At 36.5% G+C, this 21,339-nt stretch overlaps 3 protein-coding genes across 4 annotated transcripts; 2 read left to right on the top strand and 1 right to left on the bottom strand.

The window, feature by feature from the left end:
- Positions 1-7,663: 7,663 nt before the first annotated feature.
- LOC116112403 lies at positions 7,664-8,978 on the top strand. Its single transcript, XM_031398536.1, has 2 exons — positions 7,664-7,912; positions 7,991-8,978. Exons 1-2 carry the CDS (start codon positions 7,681-7,683, stop codon positions 8,782-8,784), a joined length of 1,026 nt encoding a protein of 341 aa, XP_031254396.1. The 5' UTR covers positions 7,664-7,680; the 3' UTR covers positions 8,785-8,978.
- Positions 8,979-9,732: 754 nt separating this feature from the next.
- Positions 9,733-11,422, bottom strand: LOC116112401 (phytohormone-binding protein-like). Of its 2 annotated transcripts, none has more exons than XM_031398534.1 (2): positions 11,119-11,422; positions 9,733-10,055 (listed from the first exon to the last, which is right to left on the bottom strand). In XM_031398534.1, the coding sequence occupies exons 1-2, from the start codon at positions 11,396-11,398 to the stop codon at positions 9,874-9,876; spliced, it is 462 nt and encodes a 153-aa protein (XP_031254394.1). In that variant the 5' UTR covers positions 11,399-11,422; the 3' UTR covers positions 9,733-9,873. The 2 variants fall into 2 exon arrangements, with proteins under 2 accessions (XP_031254394.1, XP_031254393.1); XM_031398533.1 differs by lacking the exon at positions 9,733-10,055 and adding an exon at positions 10,545-10,966 and having other exon boundaries at positions 11,119-11,408.
- A 7,421-nt stretch (positions 11,423-18,843) lies between these two features.
- On the top strand, positions 18,844-21,031 carry LOC116112459 (disease resistance protein RPM1-like). Its single transcript, XM_031398594.1, has 2 exons — positions 18,844-20,758; positions 20,874-21,031. Exons 1-2 carry the CDS (start codon positions 18,844-18,846, stop codon positions 21,029-21,031), a joined length of 2,073 nt encoding a protein of 690 aa, XP_031254454.1.
- Positions 21,032-21,339: the final 308 nt, after the last annotated feature.

Here is a 21,339-nt window from a genome sequence, read left to right as displayed (position 1 = left end):
AAGGTTGGACACATAATGACTCATGGGGTATTTCACCTTACTAGATAGCTTAAGTTTGTATGTTGGTTTAGGAATTCCTCTAGTACTACGTGGTGGTAACTATTTCCTAATTGGTTCAGACTCAATTGGTTCAAACTCTAAATTAGGAATATTCTCAACAGATGGTGGTTGTGACATACCAGGAATGAGAGACTTGGACTGAGAAGTTTCTACAGACGGGTTTGATACCACCTCTACATTTTCATCATCCACTTCATCTTCTTGTTGAACAACAGGTCTAGTTTGTGACTCATAGTCTCATATATCTTGAACAACATCTTGAACATCATAGTCAAGAGTCTGAATTTCTTCCTCACAATACTCCCCCTAAAGTTCAGACTTAGAGGAAAAACACATCAATTTTTCATGGAAAACAACATCCATCGTCACAAACATTTGTTGAGTTGGAGGATGATAACATTGCTACCCATTTTGATGAACACCATACCCAACAAAAACACATTTCAATGCACGAGGGGAGAACTTATTGCGTTGATGTTTATGGAGGTGAACAAAGGCGATACAACCAAAAACGTTAGGTGGTAAGTTCAGGACCGTTGGAGCATTTGCTATTTTACCAAGAGCCTAAAAAGGTGTATGGAACTCAATAGAACTAAAGGGCGCCCGATTGATTAGGTAGGCTACAGAAGTAAGTGTTTCTCTTTAAAAAGATAACGGCATGTGAGCTACTATTAATGAGGCATGAACGACCTCCAATAAGTACCGATTTTTTCGCTCAGCAACACTATTTTGTTGGGGTGTGTTGGGACAACTAGTCTGATGAATGATATCATATGTTGTCAAGTACTATTGAAGATCTAAACTTTGATATTCTCCTCCATTATCACTTCGGAGGACCTAAATCTGTGCATTATACTACGTATGAACCATTTTGTGAAATTTCTGAAAGAGCAAATTAACCTCCCCTTTGGATTTCATTAAACATACCTAAGTCGTCCTTATACAATCATCAATAAAAGTAACAAACCAACGAGATCCACCTAAAGTAGTAACTTGTGATGGCCCCCAAACATCTGAATGTATAAGCATAAAAGGACTTGGACTTTTGTTTAATTTTATTGGGAATAGGACTCGATGACTTTTTGATAGTTCACAAACATCACAGTGGAAGTTACTGATATCATTTTTTTCAAACAAACTTGGAAAAAGTTTCTTCAGATAACTTAACGAAGCATGTCCGAGGCGCCGATGCCATAACCAGATGTCACATTTTTTGTAATAACTTCTTTCTAATAGTATATTTTATAACATATACTATGAAAACATACATAATTAGCATATTAAAATAGTTGGGTCCAAATTTTTCTTTACATACAAAATATAATTCTTTACATATATCAAAATAACAAGTACAAAAATTTAGCAACGGTGGACAGTAATGCCAATTCTCTCTGCTTGTCGACGTCCTTCCGACCGTTGCTCACCTATTTCCTACAAAAACATGGAAAAACAACGAGGTGAGCATAAAAAAGCTCCGTAAGTAAATCTCTTAACTTTTCTTCTTCTTTGATTCTTTCCTTACTTAATTCTCTTCTTCTTTCTTTCTCTGTTTCTAATTCTCACTGTTCTTTTCTTTCTTTCTAATTCTCTCTGTTTCTTTCTTTCTTTATGTTCTTTCTTTCTTACTCTTTCTATTCTTTCTCTTCTTGCTACTCTTCTATTCTTTCTAACCATAATAAAATTCATGGGAATATGCATAAATGAAATGCATATGTAATAATGCATAAAAATGCATTTTATTTCTTCTTTCTATTTCTATTCTTTTCTTTTCTATTCTTTTCTTCTCTATTCTTTTCTTTTTCTTTCTATGCTTTTCTTTTCTCTTCTTGTCTTGCTTGCCCAAGCTTCTCTTTTCTTTCTTTTTTCTTTTCTTTTCTTTTCTTTGCTTGTTCAAGCTTTCTCATTCTTTCTTATTCTTTCTTTTCTTATTCTTTTCTTTTTTTATTCCTTCTTTTTTTATTCTTTGTCGATCGGACTTGGTTGATGTATGGATTCGGAACCTAGCCGTGTGAGTGAGTACAGTCCTCATCTACATGCACTCTTGCGGACTATACAAATTCTTCTTTCTTCTTAGGCCACTCAATTAAGATGACGTGCATATAGGAATTCTTCTTGGTACAACCCTCATCCACATACACTCTTATGGGTCATACAATTCTTCTTTTTCTTATGCCACTCAATTAAGGTGACGTGTATGTGGGAATTTCTTCTTAACACTCACGGTTCCCCATCACACCAACCTATTCTTTTCTCTTCTTTAACTCTTTTTCTTTCTTTAATTCTTTAATGCTTATTCTTTCTTTCTCTTTATTCTCAGAATGTTTTATTCTTTCTTTCTTTATTCTTTATTCTTTATTCTTTCTTAAGTTTCTACACATACACAATTATATGCATATGGATGGCTCATGCTTAAAATTTCTGTTAGACCGGTCATCACGGTCACAAAATTAAACCTAAGTACCGTAGTTAGCGGTAAGCAGGGTCGAATCCACAAAGAGCAAGACTAACGACCTACTGTATATTTGAGTTAACGAAAGAGAAATTGGCAAAATGATTGATTAAAACAAAGGAAACTAATTACTTGCAGGAAATTAAAAGCATTAAATAAATTGCTAACTAAAACACAATATTAAAAGCGTTGTCGCTACGGGTTCGGTTTGACTCAAGACCAACTCTCACAATTCCTCTCCTCGCTCTTCAATTTCCTAATCCTACAAGGCTAGGCAAATCAATAGAAATATCTCCCGGAAATCTAGGCATAATCTATCCTGTCTCCTCGTCGTCTTAGTTACAGATCGATTGGTTAAAGATTATCATTGACTAACCGAAAAATGCTAAACCCTTAAACACCACTAGTTGGTACAATGTAAACAAGTACAGCATACGAACCTGTATCATCCAATCAACTAATTACACAATAAATGCATTCCTAGTAGAAATGATATTAAACGCTACTACAACTTGATTGAAATCAGTAAAAAAACAATTTAAAGTAATAATCAACATTCAATAATCTCAAACCGACATTCAATTATGAGAAAAGTTATATATCAATAAACGTTCTCAATGGACATTATCAATTCAACACGTCGAGCATCAGAATAATATTAAAGTATCGCAAACAAACTGAAACGAAAACAAATATAATCTGAATACAAGAAACTTAACCAAATATCCAACATTCGGGCTCATCCAACTAGTCAAGAGCTGATGAGGGGATCAGTGGAGTCAATCTCGATCTCGCCTACACCGTAACGGACAACCGGGAGCTTAGCCGCTCATGGTAGTGATAACGGAGGCCAAAACGGTGGAAACAGACCTGATCATGGTGGAGAGGAGGTAACCGACAGCGATATGATGCGAAGAAGGGCCAAAAATGACCAACGGATAGCCGGAATACGAATAGCCGCTCTTCGCTGGAAAACGTTAATTTTTCGGCGGGTCTTCTGAAAAACGGTGGCAGAAATGGGATCCGAAGGTACCGATGGAAAGCTCTGATGATGGGGAGTTCAGATCAGGTCCTGGGGAGGTGAGAAGTCACCGGAAATGAGCAGGATCTGGCCTGGAAGATGAAGAGTCGCGGCGGCTAAATCGCGGATTCCGACGGTTTTCGCGGCGACTGAAGCTAGGGAAGTGTAGATCCGGCCGTGGGGAATGAAGATCTACCCTTGGGAAGCTAGAACGTCATTGAAAAACGGCCAAAACTGGCCGGGAAGACGAAACGACGCGGTGGTGGAAGGCGAAGCGTCGCGGTGTTGTGTGGCGTTTCTTGGTGGTTTGCGGTGGTTGATGACGGATCGATGCATGGGGAGATGAATCATCGCCGGAGGGAGACGAAGGGTCGCTGGAAAACTGGGTGAACAGCCTCCCTGGAAAACGCAATCTGCACTTTTCTTTTATAGAATAATTTGTAAAATATTGTTTAGTCCCTACATAATTGAAAAGTGACAAAATCAGCCCCTTAAAACATGACATTTTACCCCCTAAACAGCATAAATGAGACAAAATCACCCTTAATCCATAAACCACAACCTAATATCAACTCATATACTTTCCAAAATCATTCCAAACACGTTAAATTCATAAGAAACATATTAGGAAGCGATTTTCGTGAATAAATTCATAAATTCTTTAATTATCTCAATATACTTCAATTAAATCACACATGGGGTATTTTTATCACCAAAATAGAGTCACTTTCATGACTCTAACAATTTCTTACTTAAATGCACCTATGAAATGCACATATGCAATGTTGCATAAAATTAAGGTTTCTACTCAACTTATACTTCTCTTAGGCATTTCATCAAACAACACTTGTGCATAAACAAACTCTAATGTAATTATCATTCTATTTGTTACTTAAACCATCCAAATTGAGAGAAAAACTCTCTTGTAACATCACCATACCTACACGGCAAAAACACTCCCAAAAGTTTCTCCAATTCTTCCAATTTCAACCCATCATCAAACTATCACATACACTCCTCGTATTCAAGTATATCTAACAACAAGCATAACTAATCATCCATCTCATCTTAATTTCTCAATAATCATAACATATGCATATTTAAAAGAAATACTCACTTGATTTTCTTAAACTTTAACTTGAGTTGGAATTTGAGTGGAATTTACATACCTTATGCTTGAGTAGTCTCTACTAAGCTCTCTACTCTTATTGGATTCAAATCTTCTCTTAACTTTAAGCATAAACTCCATAAGAACTCAACTTTTACACAAATAAAACATAGATAAGGAGCAAGAATCCTTATCTCTTGAAGCCTAAAATCAAAACCCTATGAAAAACCACTCGAAAGCCCTCAAAATCCTTGGAGGATTAAATGGAAATTTGAGAGAAAATGGGCGAGGAGTGTGGCGGTGAATGAAGAAAATAAGGGTTTCAAACCCTTAACACTTTAGTTTATAAACACACTTTCCCATTTTGCCCTTACTCTTTCTTAAAAATTTCATCTATGTCCCTTAGTCAATTACCATAATGCCCTCATTTTTAATGCATTCTCTATGAAATTCTATCTCTTTTCACTCCCCACTTTTTCAACTAATTTTGAGCGAAAATACCATTTTACCCTTAATGCAAGTTTAAGGCATTTTTTCACATTCTCTTAAAATTACTTTAACAAAAATTAACTAAGGGCTATAAAAACATAAATTAAATCATGTACCCCCATGCTGGGCATTAAATTTTTGTTTATCCCTTTTAGAGTAATCTCCTATTAAAGCCTGCTATGACATGGAAGAGTTTTTTGACTCTAAATCTAAGTAATACAATTGCCCTCGTCTAATACCATGACAAATAGTCTATTTTGTTTGAATGCTCTTAAACTCAAAAAATCACCACACAAGATAAGGCTTTGGTTATTTTAAAGACTGACACAAGTTATAATTTAAGGATGGGACAACTAAGACAAAATCTAAGTGTATGGAGTTTTTAAGGGTTAATGATCCTTCCCCCAATGACCCAGTTAGATTCACCATTGGTTGTAGAAACAAAGTTTTGTGAGGATGACTTAAGATTAGAAACATGCCTAGAATCAAATGTCATATGATCAGTAACACCAGAATCAATTATCCATGCACTATGAGAAACAAATGTACACATATGTAAAGACTTACCATCATTTCCAACTGTAGCTACAAATGATGAAGGTTGTTTGGCATCTTCTTCCTTTTCCCAAACAGCAGCCATAGACCTTCTCTTCTTGTTGTTGTTGGGCTTGCCGAGTTGTTGATTTGTTTTGGATTGGGATTTTTTTTTCTTTTTTTTTTTTTTTTTGGGTGTTTTGTGGTTTGCAGCGGCCAATTGGTGGTTGGGTTGGTGGTTTTAGAATTTGGATTGTCGCGTTTTCTCCTTTTTTGGATTGATGATGGCTGATGGTACTATTTCTCGCCAATGAATTTCCTAGTGGTTGCTCTAAAGGCAATTTTTTAGATCAGAACCTGGCTCTGATATCATGTGAAAAATTGGATATTTCACTTCATTGATATTTACACTGATAGTTACAAGCTTTATATAGGGGAGATACAATCTACATAATCTCATAATTATGTCAATTACAATATACCAACATAATTAGGAGATTACAAGATATCAAAAATATTATGAGTATCCTAAAAGTGAAAAAATTAAGAGATTACATAATATTTTGGAAATATTCAAGAAATCTCAACATTATCAAAATATAGGAAAAAAAAATTGATCGACTTTTCATGTTTCTGATTTGTTAAGTTCCCCAAATGAAAGAATAAAAGTGTTATGCCTGAAAAAGTAGGGTTGACGCCAAGCCTTGTCAGCGTGGGCAGTCAGAGCTTAGGTAGGTTATGCAACCGTTCAAACGCAGCCACGTCGCATGCTGACGTGAGTAGCATGGTCCTACCAGTGTAGTGGGTATACGCCAGAATGACGAAAGGCTGGAAACGTTCCACGTGTCCAATCCCTGCGCAAGAGGAAATCACTCGAGCAGGTGAGCAACGGGACATAAAGAAGGATTTGCACGGCAATCTGACCCACTCACATATTTAATAATCATTACCTCAATTCATCCCACTGTAAATAATGGGTTCCTCTCCCGTTTGTGAGATTAGCTAATTTTTCTCTGAAATAGCATACATTCTCTCTCTCTCTCTCTCTCTCTCTCTCTCTCTCTCTCTCTCTCTCTCTCTCTCTCTCTCGTGTATTCACTTGTATTCTCTAAACTATAAATCAGCTCGCTGAACGTGACTTGATTTCATATATTAATACAATATCAGTAGATGTAGGATTCGCTTGTTTAAGCATCCGAACCACTTTAAACATTGTTCTTCATCTCTTAATCAATTCAATACCCCCATATACACGTATGTTTTCTGAGTCAGCTCAATATTTTCCACGTGTGATTAGTTGGTGTCAAAATCAAGCATCAACAAAAAGGATCACAAAAGCTACTCCACAAAATATTACTGAGATTATTCAGGGTTATTACACATGTATGTATAGATAAATAGATATATTAAGAAAGTCGTCCAACGTTTCTTTGGGAAATTAAGATTGAAGAAGAAGATTGAATGAAGCCAAACTTGCTCTTCCAATTCTCTTCATCTCAAAAAATAATGCCAGATTGAGTTGAATTATTTTTAGTACAATTCCAGGATACAGTTAAACACTAGCCCATGTAACAACTCAATTATCTATTTGACTTAAATTTATGGATTTTTTTCTATTGGGTGACGTGATTCCTATCAGAGATTCTTCTGCAAATTGCAACATTAGCTTTATCCAAGTTACGTTTACATTTAAATATTCAATTTCCTAATCTTTTGACAGTCGTCCGGGAGGGAGGCAAATTTTGCTGTGTCAAGGCATCAATAATCACCATGAGAGTACTCTGTAGCCTTCTGAATAAAGGAACGGCATGTGTTTTTTTGTTTCACCATTAAGCTCTCTGAAATTATATAACCGACAAATCCCATGTTACTGCTTTGAGTAAAGATCATAACCTTCTTAGAAAAGATTAATGAAAGAAAACAACCACCTGGTTGTTAGATCCTATAAATAGCGTTGCAGAAACTGAGCTGTGGCATCTCTCAACCTCCTTCTAGTCTTTCTTTACAGCATTGAAAACCATGGAGACCGTAAAAGTTAGCTTCTTAGTAATCGTTGCAATAGTTTTGGTTTCAGGTGTAGCTCAAGTTTCAGAGGCCGTGGGTACTTTTACCTGCACATACCCAACAAGTCCATGCTATGGCAAGAAAATAGAGTGCCCATATGAATGCCCCTACACTTCCTCCTCAGACCACAACGCAAAAGTTTGCTATGTAAATTGTTATTCACCCGTTTGCCAGGCTCAGTGCAAACGTAAGTTAACAATTAACTGAACATAATGGAGTTTGGAAATATTGTTTTGGTATTAATTTTTTGTTTTGTTTTCTGCAGACAAGAAAGCTAACTGTGACAGCCCTGGATCCGCATGCTATGATCCTCGTTTCATTGGTGGCGATGGCATTGTCTTCTACTTCCATGGCAAGAGCAATGAACACTTTAGCCTAGTTTCTGACCCCAATATGCAAGTCAATGGCCGTTTCATTGGCCACCGCCCAGCCGGCCGCACCAGGGACTTTACCTGGATTCAGGCCTTGGGAATCCTTTTCAAATCTCACAAATTCTCTCTTGAGGCCACCAAGGCTGCTGAATGGGACAGTGAAGTTGACCATCTTAAGTTCGCTTGCAATGGCCAGGACTTAGACATCCCAGAAGGTCCACTATCCGTCTGGCACTCTGAAGGAAAAGAAATTAAAGTGGAGAGAGTTTCAAGCAAGAATAGTGCCATTGTCTCCCTGAAGGATACAGCTGAAATTTTGGTCAATGTGGTGCCAATAACCAAAGAAGACGACAGAATCCACAAGTACCATACTCCAGCTGATGACTGCTTTGCTCACTTGGAGGTTCAATTTAGGTTTTTTAATCTGTCCGCAAAGGTTGATGGAGTTCTTGGCAGGACTTACAGGCCTGATTTCGAGAACCCAGCTAAACCTGGTGTGGCAATGGCGGTTTTGGGAGGCGAAGAGAAGTATAAAACCGATACCCTTCTCTCCACAGAATGCGGTGCTTGTGTGTTCTCAACAGAAAGTGACGGTGCAGACCAAGTGATCACAGAAGTGATAGAGTATGACACCCTGGACTGCACCCGCAGGTCCTCTGCAGGATACGGAATTGTTTGCAAGAAATGAAAGCTGAAAAAAGTTGCTTGCTATCCAACTGAATAAGAGTAGCTTCGTTACTGGAATAATTGCTACAGATTGCCAAAAGATATGGCATTTTGTAATGTTGGGTACTATCGTTTATTGTGCTAAGTAACAGTCTTGTTATGTTCTTATGGTGTAATGTTGGTTTCAATTAGTGCAAGTCAAGTATATTTGTTGAAGCTGTAGGGATCGTGGAGTCTTATACAATTTCCCATTACAATCAACGTTCAATGACAACACAAAATCTTTTATTTACCAAAGATTAACATTGAAAACTCAAATGGTGAAGACATTTAAGACATTGTGGAGTATCAGTTATGATAGGCAACTGTTTAAAATAAAGCAAAACTAGGAAGCACTATTCAATGGATGACTTTCAAACCCTAAAGGGTTGGCTTGGCGATCAATAAGGTTTGCTCCCTTCATTGACTTTTTGGGTTTAAACCTTAAACCACCTACCACATTGTGACTTACCTTAATTATTGGGCTTGTAAGGTGTTCAATGGATCTCGAAAAATAGTTAAGGTGCATGCAGTCTGGCTTGGACAGTCTGGTCATTAAAAAAAAGAAAAAAAAAAAAAACTTGTTGCCTTGTTTGCAATCGCCAAGGACTTACCTACACCTGCTGGTCCTACTCAATGATACAATGAATCTTTAGACTTCAGGTTCTCCTCAATTGTAAAAATTGTCGTAAAAGACACAGCCTTCTTTCAATTAATATTCCTGAAAGGCTCATTTTTGCCTGACATTCTAAATTACTGAAAGCTTTTAATTGGACTAATCACAAATCTTTAGAAGTTCAGATAGAAACTCGCTGCTCGTATAGGAGAGAATTCCGGATAAGCTAATAAAAAACAAAGGAAGAAGTTACAGTGTAGTATAATTTTTATAGAAGAATCAACATGCAGTAGAACTGTAGAAGACATTCTCTTATCTATTCCAAACAACGGATTATCACATATTTTCTCATCCATCAAACTAAAAAGTCTACGCAATCGTCAAACATAGAATCAATCATAAAACATATGCTCACATGAGCCTATGCATCATAAAATTGGATCTGAAGGTTTGATGTCAGTGAAAGTGAGATATAGCAGAGGCTGCGGTGAACTTTGCTGTAGAAACCGTGGGTTCCTGACTTCCTTCCTTATCCAAGAATAAGTTATTTAGAAGCGCAAAACAAGGATTTAAAAGCATGCAAAAGGAATTGGAGACAATCAGACCTTTCCTCAAAGATGCGAACGCAAGAGCAGCAGCTGAAGAAGAAAAAGAAAGCAATGAAGGTGTCTTAACTTGGTAAAACCAGTGAGGGAAGAAGCTTATCGGATTGAAGATGTCATTGGTGAGTTCTCTTTCACCGTGGCATAACTTCCCCACAGCAATCGCCTTTTGTGTGTCCTTTACAAAATCACTCTTTTAATAAATTAATACTGAAAAACTCTTTTACATTTTATTAACCCAAAAACTAACAAATTTACACAAAACTTATCTGTTCTATTATCATAAACTTGTTATTATAATAAACTCAATTTGAAGAAGCCACATCAAATATGATGCTGGTGTCATAAAAATGAACACTTCATCCAGTGAAGTGAAAAACTCCTGAATCTTAAACGACTTTGTCTAGAACCAGAATGGGTAATCCGTTGACAGAGACATAATGCTTAGCAGCACATAATCTCTATGGACCTAATGACAGGATCAAATTGGATTATTAAATAGACTACTATTGGAATTGCAGAACAGGTTGAAGAGTGATTGTATTCGACAATACTAAAACTGCTATAAGCAACATGTTTTTTCTATTACATGTATCAAGCTTTTAGAGATTATGGAAGACCAGTTATGGATAGATCATGGAGTAGTTCACAATTAAAGAAAATTTAGGAAGCACCATTAAGCAGATAACTTTCTAGGCATTTGATAAAAGCTAATGCAGAAGCAGTTGTCTTTGATGGCTTGCTACTCTCTTCAACTTCCGACTCATATGCCACAATGACATCGATCGAAGTCTCATGTTCTCCTATTGAAGTCAACTGGAAAGTTGTTTTATATACAGAAAAACCAAGATTCAGGTGGCCTCCTTCAACCACTTGCAGTGAGATTATATGCAGACACTCATCAAGCTCAACAATTTTCTCCTTCTGGTAACTCATATTTGACACATCTAGTGTTTTTACCATAGAGAATAGCAGGAAAAATCACCACAATTGATCAATTAGAATTAACAGATGAATTAAACATAAAACCCACTACCATTATTAAATATTCTATGTAACTGAAATATAAATAACTAAGAATGAAGGTGGACAGACTCACCAGAGCCAAACTTGAAGAGCAGGACTGAACCGAGGCCACCATCTCCTTCAACAAGTTCCACTTCCTTCACTAAATTTGGGACAATCTTTGGAATGATAAATCTCATATCTTTAGTCAGAGCTTTCCAGAATGTTCCAATCTCAACACCAGCCTTGACTTGGGATTTAACTTCCTTCATCATGCCGCTGCAGTGCGAGTTTGTGAGAAGTGGTTTTACAGAAATCAACATAAGTTTACAGGGTGGGTCGACTGATAGAATCATATATAGGAAGTTGCACATAATTAGAATGAGCAATTAAAGGCACCAGGGTATATCTTTCTCTATGTAGGACAAAGGCATTAAAGTGACATTAATAGATTCCAATTTCGTCATTTGCTGTCTCTAAATCCTTACTTTATATAATACGTATTTTCATTTTAAACAATTATTCTAGGGAGACTTTTTCCTACCCAACGTTTGCTTTAATTTCAAAATATCATTTTCCCACCTAAAAGGTTTCAAAATACCACTTTTCCAGCCAAAGTTTATATTCCGTTAATACCCAAAATATACTTCACTTTCTCAACCGGCATTCAGCAAGTTATCAAGAGCCAGAGTAAGAGGGGTTTTGTATAATAGAGGCTAGAGGATTGAATGATGGTGATCGATTGAATATTTACCGTTGGAATCAGTCGAAAATTAACTAAGAACTAGAAACTTTAGCTTTGCGACGATTGACAATCAGCGAGAAATTAGGTATCAAACTAAGAGGAGTTTTATAGAGAAGAGATCAAAAGTTCAAATGATGATAACGGAGAGAATTTTTGCCATCAGAATTGGCCGAAATCGGCTTTGGGTATTAACGGAATATAAACTTCGGGTAGGAAAGTGGTATTTTGAAACTTTTTGGGTGGGAAAGGGTTTGAAAGGTAAACCTTGGGTGGGAAAATGTCATTATCAAAATTGTCCCAACTATGTCCTTTTTAAACAACATCCTTTATATTTTCAAAATCCATGTAATCTGTGCCAACTATCACCCTTTATATTTTCAAAATTCATCTAATTTGTGATAATCAATGCCCTTTTTAATCCATCACTCAATAGTCAACCTGCAGGGAGACTAATTTTGCTCTATTATTCCATGGTTAACCATACCCTTTCAGAAGGTGTTGTCTTTGATGGCTTGGCACTCTCTTGTTCTTCAGACACATGCCACAATCAAATTCTCCTGTTCTATCTCCAATTGCTGTCAGCTGGAAAGTTGTTTTATATGCAGAAATCCCAAGGTTCTGGTAACTCATATTTGACAGACACATCTACCATTTGTACCATATAAGATGTTATAACTACAAAATCCCAATAATTAACTAATTAAAATTAGTATATAAGGCTTTTTCTGTTCTATTAATCATAAAGCTTGCTTACAAGATGCAACACTGAGGCAGTGGCCAACTGGGGAGCGTTATGCCCTAGTCAACCAAAAATTGCTTATGTGATCATCACTCTGCTACTTGATCAAAAGACGAAAGCTTCATTTAATTGACTATCAGCAGTTATTCATTCATACTAGCGCTGTAACTTATTGTATATCTTTAAAAAAAAATCACATTCTGCTGGTTTGATATCGTTAAAGTGAGTAAAGTGAGTAAGAAAAAGTGAGGTATGGCAGAGGCTGTAGTTAACTTCGCTATAGAAACCTTGGGGTTCCTTCTTAACCACGAAATCAAGTTGCTTGGTAGTGCAAAACAAGAAGTTAAAATCATGCAAGGGGAATTAAAGAGCATCAGAGCTTTCCTCAAAGATGCCGACGCAAGAGCAGCAGTTGAAGAGAAAGGAGAAAACAGTGAAGGTGTCTGAACTTGGGTGAAGCGAGGGAAGAAGCATATCGTATTGAAGAATGAAGATGTCATTGACGAGTTCTCTTTCACCGTGGCACGATTTCCCAATGGCGGCGGCCTTATGGGTGTCCTCCATAAAATCACTCAAAGAAACTGAAACTGCGGTGTGAAATTGGTAATGAAATCCAAGATATCAGATTATAACTTGATTACATGATAGGAAGAGCTGACAAATATAAATTCAGCTCCACATATCATAGATCTGTTAAGAAATATGAGTTATTTTGTTTTATTGTTTATTAAGGATAGATTTGTCTTTTCATTATTTCCTTTGTTTAGCCTATATATATATATCTTTGTATTTAGGTTAAATCATACTTTTTGTATTCAATTGAATTGTGCAATATCAATGAAACCCTAGCCTCCTCTTTTTTATTATTTTCTTTGGATTGTTTAACAAGATCAAGCAGTGAAAACAGAAATATTATAGCACACGACTCTCGAGTTGATTCTTCTTTTATTAAAGAATCGCAAGTTGTGGATATTGAATCTATAATTGATTTGTTGGTGACGGCGAGCAACGCTCAGTAATTGTGGTAGTGAAGCTAAGAGGAGGCAAGACCACTTTTCAGGTTGTGAAATCTCAGTTCAATTGCCGGGCTTGGATCACTGTGGAGAAAGAATTTGATAAAGATACATCTGCCGACGAAAATCATACAAAAATTTTAGGCTTGGTATATTATTCCTGGGATAGGATAGGATTTAATCAATATGATAAGATTTGAGAATGTGTTTGGTATATTTTTTAAAATATTTTAAGATTTGAGAATGTGTTTGATATATTTTTTTAAATATTTTCTGAAAATATTTTTTAACTCCTTATATTTGTTAATTTAGCTAACATTTTCACAATAAAAATATATAAATTAACAAAAACACTTCCACTTATCCAATCGACTGTCGGCAATTGGCCACCATTGGATGGTGGTTGGCAATCGCCAAAATAGCGTATGACTCGCTAGATTTGGTCAATGTCGATCTGGCCTTTTTCGACCAAATTCACCATATATGTGGCCGAAAACGAGTAGATCTATGGGCATAAATTGGTCGTCGTCAACGACCAAATCAACACACAATTGGCCAAATCTGGTCGATCGTGTGTCATTTTGGCTCCAGCGGTGGCAGCTACAACAGTTGGCAACCGACGATGGTTGTTGGCGGGCAACTGTGGCTTGGGTGGGTAGGGGTGTTTTTATTAATTTATAAATTTTTATTGCAAAAAGTAATTGTTAAATGTTTTGAATTGAATTGAATATGATTGGATTTTAAATTGACTAGTCAATATTAAAACAAACATGTTTTTCACTGTTTAGAATATGATAGTAGAATAAAATAGAATTTGAAAAGTTAAACAAAAGGGGGTTAATTTTCCAACACCAGGAGACATAGACAAAATGAACGAAATGAACTGATCACCACACTGAGAGAATACTTGGAGAAGAAGAGTTATTTGATGTGTTAGAACACGAGGTAGCTTTTGATGATTTGTCATATACAGTAAAACTTCTTTATAGTGATACTCTTTATAGGAATAAACTCTACATAGTCATAAAAAATTATATTCCCAATTTGGGATAGTTATAAATAAGAATAAACTTCACATTATAATAAGTTATAATTTTATTAATTCCTGTCTTAAGGAAAGTTGCCTCCACGTAGTAATAATTATTTATATATTACAAAAAAAAAATATTATGTTACATTAAAGGTTTATGATGAAATAAAATATTTATCTAAAGTTGTTTGGGACAATGATTTATGCTTTAGAGTTGTTACCAACTCTTCTATCTTGCGGGTATATAATAACTCGCTAGTATGGACACCTTCTTGTTAAAGCCAAAATATTTCTAACTTCTCAAGCATGTTTAGAGCTTCATGGCACAAAACTTTTTACATTTCCGTACTATCATCCTCAGGATTATTTCATTTCTCTTCTTGTCTAATTGCAGCAATGATTTCTTCTTCAGTTAAAACATATACAACTTGTTGCTTATTTGGATGATCGAGGAATACATTAATATCCATTCGATTAGTGTAGTGAACTTGTCGAATCTGATCACTCAATTCTACAATGACTCTTCTATTCTCCGCATCCACTTCATTTGTAACTTGCAATTCATTGACATAGGGGGCCCTAATTTTGCAGTGCTTAAAATAATTGATAATTGTCTGTGGCTTCATATCAATTAACCATGTAGCAATTGCATTTACAAATTCATCAAGGATACTTATCTTTTCTGGTTCTAATACATGATCTTCTATCCATTTCAAAAGTAAACGATTAAAGCACAACTGATAATAACCTTTGAAATTTCTAACAATGCTTGCATCACATGGCTGGATTTTGGAAGTGCTAGCTGGTGGTAGGAACAGAACAATTGTGTGATGAAGTGGGGGTAGATTCTCCTTTTTACCATGTGCGGTACAATTATCTAATATAAGCAAGACATATCTATCCAAACGGCTATCAAACCACTTAAGCCATTCTATAAAAAACAAAGATGTCATCAATGCATTTGAATTCGCTCGACACTTGCAATTGAGATCATCACGGTTAACATTATTAAAGCATCTTGGATTAAGAAACTTACCAATGACCCAAAGCGGAAGTTTGTCAGAGTCATCGCCATTGCAACAAATAACAATTTTAATCCTCTCTTTGTTTTGTTTTTGGCCCTCCAACTGCTTTGTTGCAAGAGAGTTATCGACTTGCATTCGATAAAATAATCATCCATATTATAAATGTCCTTCCAAGCCCATTTGTCTAATTCCTCTCTTATTGATGGCAAACTAGCTTTAATTTTCTCCATATTAACTGAACCACTTTCCCCAAAATGACGAAAGGAATGAATTGCATGTCGTTGCTTGAACGTTTCCAACCATCCATTTGAAAATTCAAACGAGGTAGCTTCGGGATAGAGTTCTTTAGAAAAATATTTCCCTTCTCTTTTAACAATTCACCATTCATATTGACATGCTCTTGATGACATACAAACCATTCATAGAGGGCAGACTCCATTGCTGGGTACTACAACATCTTTGAATGTTTTGTGTTTGGGTTCAACAATCCTTCTTCTTAAAGGAGGTCAACTGATCGTTTGAGTGTCTTAGATATTGTTGCTTATGATACCTTAAGACCATGAATATCTTCTAACCACTTCACAAGATCTTTCTGCTTCCAACTAGGGTTTGATTCTTTCATTTTGCACAACTCAACACGAATACATTCGGTCAATTGAGTTCGTGTATTAACTTTGGGTGGCATGATTGATTTGCTAGAGGGAGAAGAAAGGTATCACTTGAATTGGTGGAAGATTTTATTGAAAACTTGATTGAATAAGTTGAAACATAACAACCCTATTTATAGTAGGCTAATCATAATTCTACTAGGATAAGTAAATAAGAAATCCTAATACTACTACTAAAACAATGAATTGAAATCCTACTAATACTAAAACATGAATTGAAATCCTAGTGCTACCAAAACATGAATTTTAAAATAGGAAATCAAGTAATATTAAAAGTAAATAGGAAATCCTAATACTACCAAAAAAATAAATTGAAATCATAATACTACTAAAATATGAATTGAAATCCTAATACTACCAAAACATAAATTATAAAATAAGAAACAAGTAATATTAAAAGTAAATAAGAAATCTTAATACTACTAAAACAATTAATTGAAGTTCTAATACATATATATTACTAAAACATGAATTATAAAATAAGAAATCAAAATAGTTTTTTTGTAACTACACATCTATTAAGTTATAACCTCCTTATAGTAATAAATTAGTTTGATCCCAACATTATGACTATAGAGAGGTTTTACTGTAATTGCTATGAATTTGATTACTAAGCAAAAGTTCGGGGTAATCCTTGGTTCCTGTTATAACATTAAATAAAAGTTTTAATGAGTTTCACACGTGTTATCCTTGGCTCTTTGTATTCCAACTTTTCTCAAAACGTCAAGAAGACGAGGAAAGAAAGCAGAAGGTGCAGTATCGTAGTGGTTGTATCTCCGGAAAAAGGGAGAATGACAATTTCCCCCACCCACCTAAGGTTTGGCCGAAACGGAAATTGTTTTAAAACGACATTTTTCACCTACCATTAAGATAAGGTCAGAATGGTGGTAATTATATCATTTTATCCCTTATATATAAACTTAGAAAAAAAATAGCAACCCTAAATTCAAACCCTTATACCTTTCTTCCCCACCCCTACTGCCCCAAAATCCTCCGCCCTCAAAATCGCACCTAGTCGTCAGCTTCTTCATGCCATATCCCTTCTCCTCAATCGGTCAATACCTAGATCCCAACAATCCTCGGTCTATGCCACAGCCATTCTCCTCAATCGGTAAAGAGAGGCAAGTAAACAAAGGAGAACTACATATTTCAAAAACTTAAAATCTACATATAGTGATCATATACATCTGGTTTGAGTCATTGAAGTGAGTAAGAAAAAGTGAGATATGGCAAAGGCTGTAGTGCACTTCGTTATAAAAACCTTGGGTTCCTTGCTAACACAAGAGATCAAGTTGCTCGGAAGTGCAAAACAAGAAGCTGAAGACATGGAAGGGGAATTGGAAAGCATCAAAGCTTCCCTCAAAGATGTGGACGCAAGAGCAGCAATTGAAGAAAAAGGAGGAGAAAGCAATGAAGGTCACTTAATTAGGGTAAAACAAGTGAGGGAAGTAGGTTTTCACATTGAAAATGCCATTTATGAGTTCTCTTTCACTGTGGCACAATTTCAGCGTGGCAGTGGCCCTATTGCTGTCATTCGTGTATGGGCCAAAAATTGTATTGGGCCTGACAAGGCCCAATAACAAAATAAACATGTTACGGCCCAAGACCTTAGCCCAATTAGTTAGGCCCATGCTTAAATCTAATTTGCGAACTGCTCTCTCCACGAGTTGGGCTACCCTGCAAATTAAGCTTGGCTGGGCTCCGGCCCATCAGCTCACAATAGTCCAATAAACAGAGAATCCTCTTCTAGTAAGACCTAGATTCTTGTCGAAATTGGTGAGTCTAATCCGATAAAGGCAAGGAATCATATCTCTTCCAGGAAGAGAACTCCTCCAAAGACAAGACTCAGGATCCTTTCAGGATGGGAACACTCAAGGTTCACTATATAAACAGAGGCAAACCCTCTCATGGGGGATCTCCTGAAGCCCTAGCATTCTGCTCTAAAACCATAGCATCATTCCGTCACAAGCTCCATGACCTTTGCTACTTCCCTCATAGGTCCATTAGGCTGCCAGTGGCCGTACTACTAGATTCGACCCTGTATTCATGACCGTAGATTTTATTGTCTACAATTTATAAAATCAATCTTTCCCTCAAGAAACAAAAGTTGCGGCGTGAATTCGTCAAGGAGATCCAGAATATCAAATCATCACTTGCTCAAATAAAACAAAGAGCAGAAAGCTATCAGCAGTGGAGGTCCATGGGTCAAGGATCAAACAGTGGAACCACTTATGGTCAACATGACTACCGAGTTTGTTACCGATTCATCAAAGACCATCATGTTGTGGGCTTTGTTTCTACAAGAAAAAAACTGACTGATCTCTTGGTGAAAGGAAAACTGCAACGCTCGGTGATTGCGGTGGTGGGCGAAGGACTAGGCAAGACCACTCTAGCTGGAAGAATTTATGACGACCGCACCGTGGTAAAGCACTTCGAATATTACCGGGTCTGGATCACCGTTGGGAAAGAATCCAGCAAGATAAATCTGCTGAGGTCAATCGTACAGAAATTTCATTGTCCAACAAAAAGAGAGATTAAAGAAATGCAAGAAGATGAGCTGATCAGCACGTTGGACAAACACTTGGAGAACAAGCGTTAGATGGTTGTGTTTGATGACGTGTGGCCAATTCGATTTTGGCAGTATGTACAGCAAGCTCTACCTGATCACAACGTAGGGAGCCGGATAATGATCACGACGCTGAAGATGATGATTGCTAAGGTAATACCATTCTCAATAATCCACGAGCTTGAAGCTCTATCTTTGCAAGAGGCAATGGAACTTTTTTGTAAAAACACATTTGGCGTTGATGCGTGCTGTCCTCCAAGGTTGGAGAAACTATCTAAAAGGATAGTTGAAAAATGTGGAAAACTACCACTAGCAATTGTTGTTGTAGGTGGTCTTCTGTCAAACAAAGACAAGACTGAGTATGAATGGAGAAAGTTTTTAGATAGCCTGAGCTCAAAATTAGGAAACGATCCCTATCTAAAAATCAGTTGTACTAATATTTTATCTAATAGTTATTATGATCTTCCTCTCCACATCAAATCATGTGTTTTGTACTTCAGCTTGTTTCCATATAACTACTCAATTTCATGTGGAAGACTAATGCGCCTATGGATAGCCGAGGGTCTTGTCGAATACGACGACAACCAAACACTTGAGGAAGTTGCAGAAAAATATTTGATTGAGCTCATTGACAGAAGCTTGGTTCAGTTTGTGAACAGGGATATTTCTGGAAGAATCAGAAGCTACAAAGTCCATGGTCTAATGTATGAGATCATCCTCCAAAAGACGAAAGGATTGGATTTTTGTCGAGTCCTGAAAGAAGAGCGAGAAGAGAATTCAAGTCTCCACAGTAGTACAACGCAGCGCATTTCAATACACAAAAGTATTGATCACGTTACAGAGATTATAAAGGGCTCAAAGATCCGTGCTGTTTTAATTTTTGATAATCTGCCTGATAGTTTCATGAGTACATTTGTTGGGGATTTCAAGCTTTTAAAGGTACTCGATTTTCAAAATTCTTCTCTAAGTTATCTTCCTCAAGCAGTAGGAAAACTTTTCCATTTACATTACTTAAATCGGAGAAATACAGGAGTAGAAATACTTCCCAAGTCCATAGGTAAGCTTGTCAACTTAGAGACTTTGGATTTGAAGATGTCTCGCGTGAAAAACCTTCCAGCTGAGATAAAAAACCTGAAAAAATTGCGGTATCTAAGGGTATACAACTTGCACATTATCGGTGATGTTATCGGAACTGGAAGAGGAATTACAATACAGAAGGGTTTTGGGACTTTAACGGATCTGCAGAAGCTATATTTTGTGCGAGCAGACACAGAAGTACTAAAAGAGCTCATGATGCTGAGGAAATTGAGGAAATTTGGCATTACTTTAACAAATGGAAGTGGGAAGTATCTATGTGATTTCATCGCAAAAATGGAACATCTTGAATCTCTGATTGTAGATTCAACAAGTAGAAAAGAGGTTATTGACATAGAATGCATGTCTTCTCCTCCTCGATATCTTAAACGCCTCTGCTTAACAGGGACTGTGAAGAAAATGCCAATCTGGATTCGTGAGCTTGAAGATGTAAACAGAATAGATTTAGATTTATCGGGATTAAGTGAAGATCCCATCAGCATCCTTCACTCCCTGCCTAATTTATTTGAGCTTAGGCTCAAAGATACATACCATGATAAGCACCTGCATTTCAAAGATGGTTGGTTCCCGAAACTCCAACAGTTGAGTCTCCTCATCTTTAGAGGACTGGAATTGGTGACAATAGACAAAGGTGCAATACCTGATCTCAGACATTTGGAGATTGGCCCATCCCCATTGTTGAAGGATAATATAACCGGAATTGAGCATCTGGGAAACCTTGAGGGTTTCAAATCTATCTACAAGTTGAGCTCAACTGTGATGGGAAAGTATTTACTGAAGATAGTCCTCAAGGTGGCGCTTCATTCCGACAATCGCAGATACGAAGCCATGGAGATTGCCGCAGCAGTTGATGGTAAATAGTAATATTTATATATAACTTTGTTCTGCATACGAGATACTGGGCACTAAAGGGAACAATATTTTCACTTTCCTAAATTAATATCGAGTTTCTTACGTTTGTTAAATAGGTGTAACATTGGTGGCACTTGAAGGGGAAGAAAAAGACAGATTGGTGGCAATTGGAGATCAATTCGATCCTATTGACCTCATCTGTGCCATACGTAAGAAGATTGGCTATGCCGAATTAATAACTGTGGAAAAGGATCACACAGTCAGGAACGGGTAAATGAGGTAGTATGGGTCATTAACTGTTTGATATTTTTTAGGAAGTAAAATTCATCCTTTATTGGTTTCTGTTTAATTAGGTTCGTCATTTGACAGATTACTAAATAATTAAAAATGTTAAGATATAATACAACTTGTAAGATCATTAGCCGTTTCGTTTCGTTCGTTGCACAAAAAATAAAAATAAAACAACTAGTATGGAAGTCACAGAACAAGTTAAAGAATGATTATATTCTTCAATACAGGAACTGTAATAAGCAACATGAAAGCAACACTATATATGCATCTATACATGTGATGTGCCGGTGT

This window comes from Pistacia vera, unplaced genomic scaffold, assembly GCF_008641045.1.
Source record: "Pistacia vera cultivar Batoury unplaced genomic scaffold, PisVer_v2 Contig661, whole genome shotgun sequence".
Taxonomy (NCBI): domain Eukaryota; kingdom Viridiplantae; phylum Streptophyta; class Magnoliopsida; order Sapindales; family Anacardiaceae; genus Pistacia; species Pistacia vera.
Note: the sequence above shows the minus strand (reverse complement) of the source record. Positions and strands in the feature narration are given on the sequence as shown.

What these genes read in the sequence shown, in the direction of transcription:
- LOC116112459 (XM_031398594.1), top strand. Translation starts at nt 18,844, where the DNA reads ATGGTTGTGTTTGATGACGTGTGGCCAATTCGATTTTGGCAGTATGTA. An exon ending in GATTGCCGCAGCAGTTGATG is followed by an intron (nt 20,759 to 20,873) that starts GTAAATAGTAAT and finishes TTTGTTAAATAG; the next exon opens with GTGTAACATTGGTGGCACTT.
- LOC116112401 (XM_031398533.1), bottom strand. Translation starts at nt 11,398, where the DNA reads ATGTGCAACTTCCTATATATGATTCTATCAGTCGACCCACCCTGTAAA. An exon ending in GCTCTTCAAGTTTGGCTCTG is followed by an intron (nt 10,967 to 11,118) that starts GTGAGTCTGTCC and finishes TAAAAACACTAG; the next exon opens with ATGTGTCAAATATGAGTTAC.
- LOC116112403 (XM_031398536.1), top strand. Translation starts at nt 7,681, where the DNA reads ATGGAGACCGTAAAAGTTAGCTTCTTAGTAATCGTTGCAATAGTTTTG. An exon ending in TTGCCAGGCTCAGTGCAAAC is followed by an intron (nt 7,913 to 7,990) that starts GTAAGTTAACAA and finishes TGTTTTCTGCAG; the next exon opens with ACAAGAAAGCTAACTGTGAC.